The sequence below is a fragment of the Sinocyclocheilus anshuiensis genome, unplaced genomic scaffold (genome assembly GCF_001515605.1).
Source record: "Sinocyclocheilus anshuiensis isolate Anshui unplaced genomic scaffold, SAMN03320099.WGS_v1.1 scaffold1303, whole genome shotgun sequence".
Lineage (NCBI taxonomy): Eukaryota > Metazoa > Chordata > Actinopteri > Cypriniformes > Cyprinidae > Sinocyclocheilus > Sinocyclocheilus anshuiensis.
Window position 1 is genome coordinate 781,788 of NW_015537954.1, and position 4,933 is coordinate 786,720.

At 40.8% G+C, this 4,933-nt stretch overlaps 1 protein-coding gene across 1 annotated transcript in view; it reads left to right on the forward strand.

The window, feature by feature from the left end:
• The window catches only part of LOC107665368 (uncharacterized), an 8,188-nt gene extending 3,400 nt beyond the window's left edge, over nt 1–4,788 (forward strand). Inside the window, exons 2-4 of the mRNA XM_016456224.1 lie at nt 668–1,590; nt 4,182–4,353; nt 4,748–4,788. Of these exons, the coding sequence (XP_016311710.1) occupies nt 668–1,590; nt 4,182–4,353; nt 4,748–4,788 (1,136 nt within the window). The remainder of the gene's footprint in view (nt 1–667; nt 1,591–4,181; nt 4,354–4,747) is intronic.
• Nucleotides 4,789–4,933: the final 145 nt, after the last annotated feature.

Below are 4,933 nucleotides of genomic sequence, written 5' to 3' on the forward strand. Positions count from 1 at the left end.
TATTTGAAAATCTGGAATCTGAGGGTGCAAAAAAATCTAAATATTGAGAAAATCATCTTTAAAGTTGTCCAAACACTCTTAAAAATAAAGGTGCTTCAAGATGCCATAGAGGAGCCTTTGTTGTCTAAATAGGTCCATAAAGAACCTCTAACATCTGAAGAACCTTTCTGTTTCACAAAAGCTTCTTTGTGGCGAAAGAAGGTTCTTCAGATTATAAAAAGGTAAGAAAGAGATGGTTCTTTGACTGAATGGTTCTTTGTGGAACCAAAAATGGTTCTTCTATGGCATCGCCGTGAAGAACCTTTCAAGCACCTTTATTTTTAAGAGTGAGTGAAGTTCTTAGCAATGCATATTACTAATCAAAAATTAAGTTTTGATATATTTACGGTAGGAAATTTACAAAATATCTTCACGGAACATGATCTTTACTTAATATCCTAATGATTTTTGGCATAAAAGAAAAATGGATCATTTTGACCCATACAATGTATTGTTGGCTATTGCTACAAACATACCCCAGCGACTTAACACTGCTTTTGTGGTCCAGGGTCACATTTATCAGTTCATGCAATCCCTGGGAATTTAACCTATGATGTTGGTGTTGCTAGAAATGATGGATTTTATCTTTATATTGATTGTGTGTGTTTGTTGGTCAATTTTTTTCTAGTGCATCTCCAAATCTTATTAGCTGTTGGCCTGGCCGTTCTCTGTTTCTGCCTGCTGATTGGCTGCATCGTCTGCTGCTGGCATCAGAAGTCCCGCCCCCTGGATGACAAAGAGGCGGGGCTTTCCCTACCCCCTCTACCTGCAGATCATGTGACGGTGACTCTAAGCCCCTCCCCTTCCATCAACACTCTGCCAATCAAACAGCAGTACGAAGAGCTGGATGGAGACGTTCTGGACTGTCCCTCATTTAACAGCAGCTCGACGCCGTCTGAAGACGGTCTTTCTTTACCATCTCATCCTCCGAAGTCTCGTTTCAATCTACGGCGGCTCAGCTCCCCCGCCTTTCCCTACAAATCCTCTAAACCTGTCCGTAGTTGTTCCTCGCTCCCAAGCATTCCTAAACTCAGCCTGGTTGGGAAGTCACGCCGGGCGATTGATCGTAAAAGCAGTGATAATGTATCGTTTTCGGAAAGCAGCAAGCTTAACGCAGACAGCAGCCGATATTACGGCTCTGGCTCTCACAAAGCCACACCTTCCCTTCACTTCACCCTTCTTTTCTCACCAGCTGAGGGCAAACTCACCGTCACCGTTCTGGGTCTCTACCAAGGCTCTAGGAAACTAAGTGGGACTACGGTGAGGGCTTGTCTGTCTCCGATCTGCCTCGCACCAGTTTTGGGCGGCCCAAAGCGCAGACACAGCCTCGGTCTGGAGGCTCCGGCGCAGGTCTTCCAGCTGCAGGTGAGGTCAGCAGAAGAGCTCCAGTCCTGTACCCTCAGACTGACCGTGTCCAGCAGGGACTTCTCTGGTCTGAGGGAGACGGCTTTGGGTGAACTCGAACTTCCATGTGCTGGAATCCATTGGGAACCCGATTGCACTGTCACCTTTAATCGGCAGCTCAATCCTGCGAGGAGGAGGCTGAGGAAGGTATTGGAGGAGATTATGCATCGTATACCTGGTCAAGGTCAAGTTTATTTATATGTGACCCTGGAGCACAAAACCAGTCATAAAGGGTCAATTTTTTGAAATTGAGATTCATACATCATCTGAAAGCTGAATAAATAAGCTTTCCATTGATGTATGGTTTGTTAGGATCGGACAATATTTGGCTGAGATACAACTATTTGAAAATCTGGAATCTGAGGGAGCAAAAAAATCTAAATATTGAGAAAATCATCTTTAAAGTTGTTCAAATGAAGTTCTTAGCAATGCATATTACTAATCAAAAATTAAGTTTTAATATATTTACAGTAGGAAATTTACAAAATATCTTCACGGAACATGATCTTTACTTAATATCCTAATGATTTTTGGCATAAAAGAAAAATGTATAATTTTGACCCATACAATGTATTGTTGGCTATTTCTACAAATATACCCCAGCGACTTAAGACTGCTTTTGTGCTGCAGGGTCACATATAGCACCTTAAAAGCAACGAGTGCTGACCAAGGTGCTGCACAGCCCAAACATCAGAAATATCAACTAACAAAAGCATTAAGACAATATGAAATTTGAATTTACGTGATGTAAAGTCGCAATTGTGTTATATAAAGTCATTGGGAGATACAGCATAAACTCAGAATTCTGACTTTGTTCCTCGGAAGTGTGAGTTCAATCTCAATTCTGAGAAAAAGTCAGAACTGCTAGAAAAAAAAGTCAGAATTGCGAGATATAAACTTGCAACTGCGGAAAAAAAGACAGAATTGTGAGTTTATATTTTGCCTTATAATTCACATTTATATTATATACATAGTTTATATTCTGCAATTCAGAATTGTAAGATAAAATAACCTTTTTTATTTTTATTTCAGTGGCGGAAACGTTAATAATGTAGTGTATTCCATTCTTGAGGACCACACACTAACAGACTTCTCAAGTCATTCCAAGAACACAAGAAATGTACACCTCGCTGCAAGGAGATGCATGAGAAATTCATTATTCTGAAATTGGCTCAAAATGCAAAATGCAAAAAAAAATGCTTGAATCCTGTGACTTACTGCAATCAGTCTGAAGCAAAAAAAAAAAAAAAAAACGGAGTCTGTGCCCATCATACACGATTCAATTTTCTGCAAAATCCATCAACTCTGACTGCCCAAGGTCTGCAAACTGACTGACTTTTGGCAGCTAGCGTTAATGCATCCAGACTGCAAACTGGGCAAAAGTGTATTCCAGCCTTTAATCAGACAAACACAGTTGTCCCACATCAATCACGTCACTGCTCCAAAATCCTATTTCACACAGCTATATATCTAAATGTTCTGATTGCATTTCAGTATGATAAATCAACTGGTTAAGAAGAACCAAAAGTGATATTTGACCTCATAGTTTGTATTTGATTACTGCTGCTGAATCCAGCAAATGATGCAGTTTTGCTGTGAGGTGAGTCGAGAGGATGATGCCCTGAGGAGTTAACATTGACAGCACAGTGTCAGTAGAGTACAGTACTGCAACGGAAGGCACTGTGATCCAAATCGACTTACATTGCATTGAAGGTGTGCATTTTACCATTTCATGCATTCCCTGGGAATCAAACCCATGATTGATAGGCACGCTCTGCTGTACGAGCTACAGGAATGCTGATAATAACCAAGCTTCTCAGGTGTGAGATCTGGAGAGGTTTCTGTCTGCTGTCATCAGAACACAAACTCTACAGCATGCTGTTGCAGTGGGATTGTACGACTGCTGCGTGACTAGTGTGCCAACAAGTGGTGCGTTATTGTGGCCTGGAGCCAGAGCGCTGTGCCCTGCAGAGATGGACTTGAGCCAGCGCTGATCAGAAACACAGCAGAGATGCACCACAGAGCAGAGGAGCAACCAAAAAAACTGTGAATGTGGGCCTGACAAGAAACTCGACAATAGTTTGAAAGGGTAGTTTAAAGGTTATAAGTCTTAGTTTTTTAACTAGGCTAAGACTTTGTAAGGCAATTTGTAGAGTTTGTTGTTTCAATGTGTGTATGCCTTGTCAGGTGGTTGTATAGATAGATAGATAGATAGATAGATAGATATTCAGATGGACGGACAGACAGACAGACTGATTGATTGATTGATTGGATAGATATTGAGATATATAGAGAGTGAGAGAGAGAGAGAGATTAATGGTCTGAATTTGTTGGATATAGCTTTAAAACTCTTGGAACTGCTGTTGAAGGATTTGGTTTGCTGAAGTTTTGTCAGCATAATGAATAGTCGTTACGTAACGAACGCGTCTCATTCCAGCAGATGCTGGTTTGATTGAGCGTGGGCTCAGAGTCACACTGAAAACACTTCAGTGCATTTGATACTAATGTTCAGATGTAATGCGACAGTGAGTTTGTGCTTCCTCTGAGAGTGTAATGCAATTACGAGGAAATGTTATTGGAGGAAAGTGCTAGAAACATTAACACACAGACACATTCATGATCTGGAATTAAGATCTGTGTCTAGACGCCTGGCAAATACCCCTCGCATCTCCTCCAGACAAAGTTCAAATCCTGTAGTAATTATAATTCATCACTATTCGTCTTTTGTGTCCGTTCAGAGTCAGAGTTCCCAGGATGCATTGGGGGACATCAGGGCTTCTGTTTGTCCGGTGCGGTTTCTGGGTCAGATCCTGATTCTGCTGCAGTATCAGACGCTGGCGCATCGTATGAAGGTGATGGTGAGGAAAGCTGAGAACCTGCCCAAACTCACCAGGATGCCTGGCACTCCAGGTCGGTCTGTCTGGATGAATGTATTTCTTGCATTATCCACTTTGGATAAAAGCATCAGTAAGTCAGAAACAGTGTTGGGGAAAGTAACTTTTAAAAGTAATGCATTACAATATTGCGTTACTCCCTAAAAAAGTAGTAATTAATTGTGTTAGTTACTTTTTATGGAAAGTGCGTTACTACAGTGACACATATATCGGTGGTAATCAGTGTTGGGGGTAACGCATTACAAGTAACGCGAGTTATGTAATCAGATTACTTTTTTCAAGTAACTAGTAAAGTAACTCATTACTTTTTAATTTAGAAGGAAATATCTGAGTTACTTTTTCAAAAAAGTAACACCAGTTACTTTGTTTCCATGTGTTGACTGACAGCTCTGGTGTTGCCATGGTGACAGAAATCGGGAACAAGTGCAGAGACGTTGTGTTCGCTGTGTGAACATGATGTTACTGTAGTTCAAGACTAAATGTGAACTAATATTTACTCATCTCATTTACTCATCTCTTCTGATGCAACTTACAATACATTACACCTACTGAATACACTGACTAGCTTGTAGTATCTTTGGAATAAAGAGATTTTA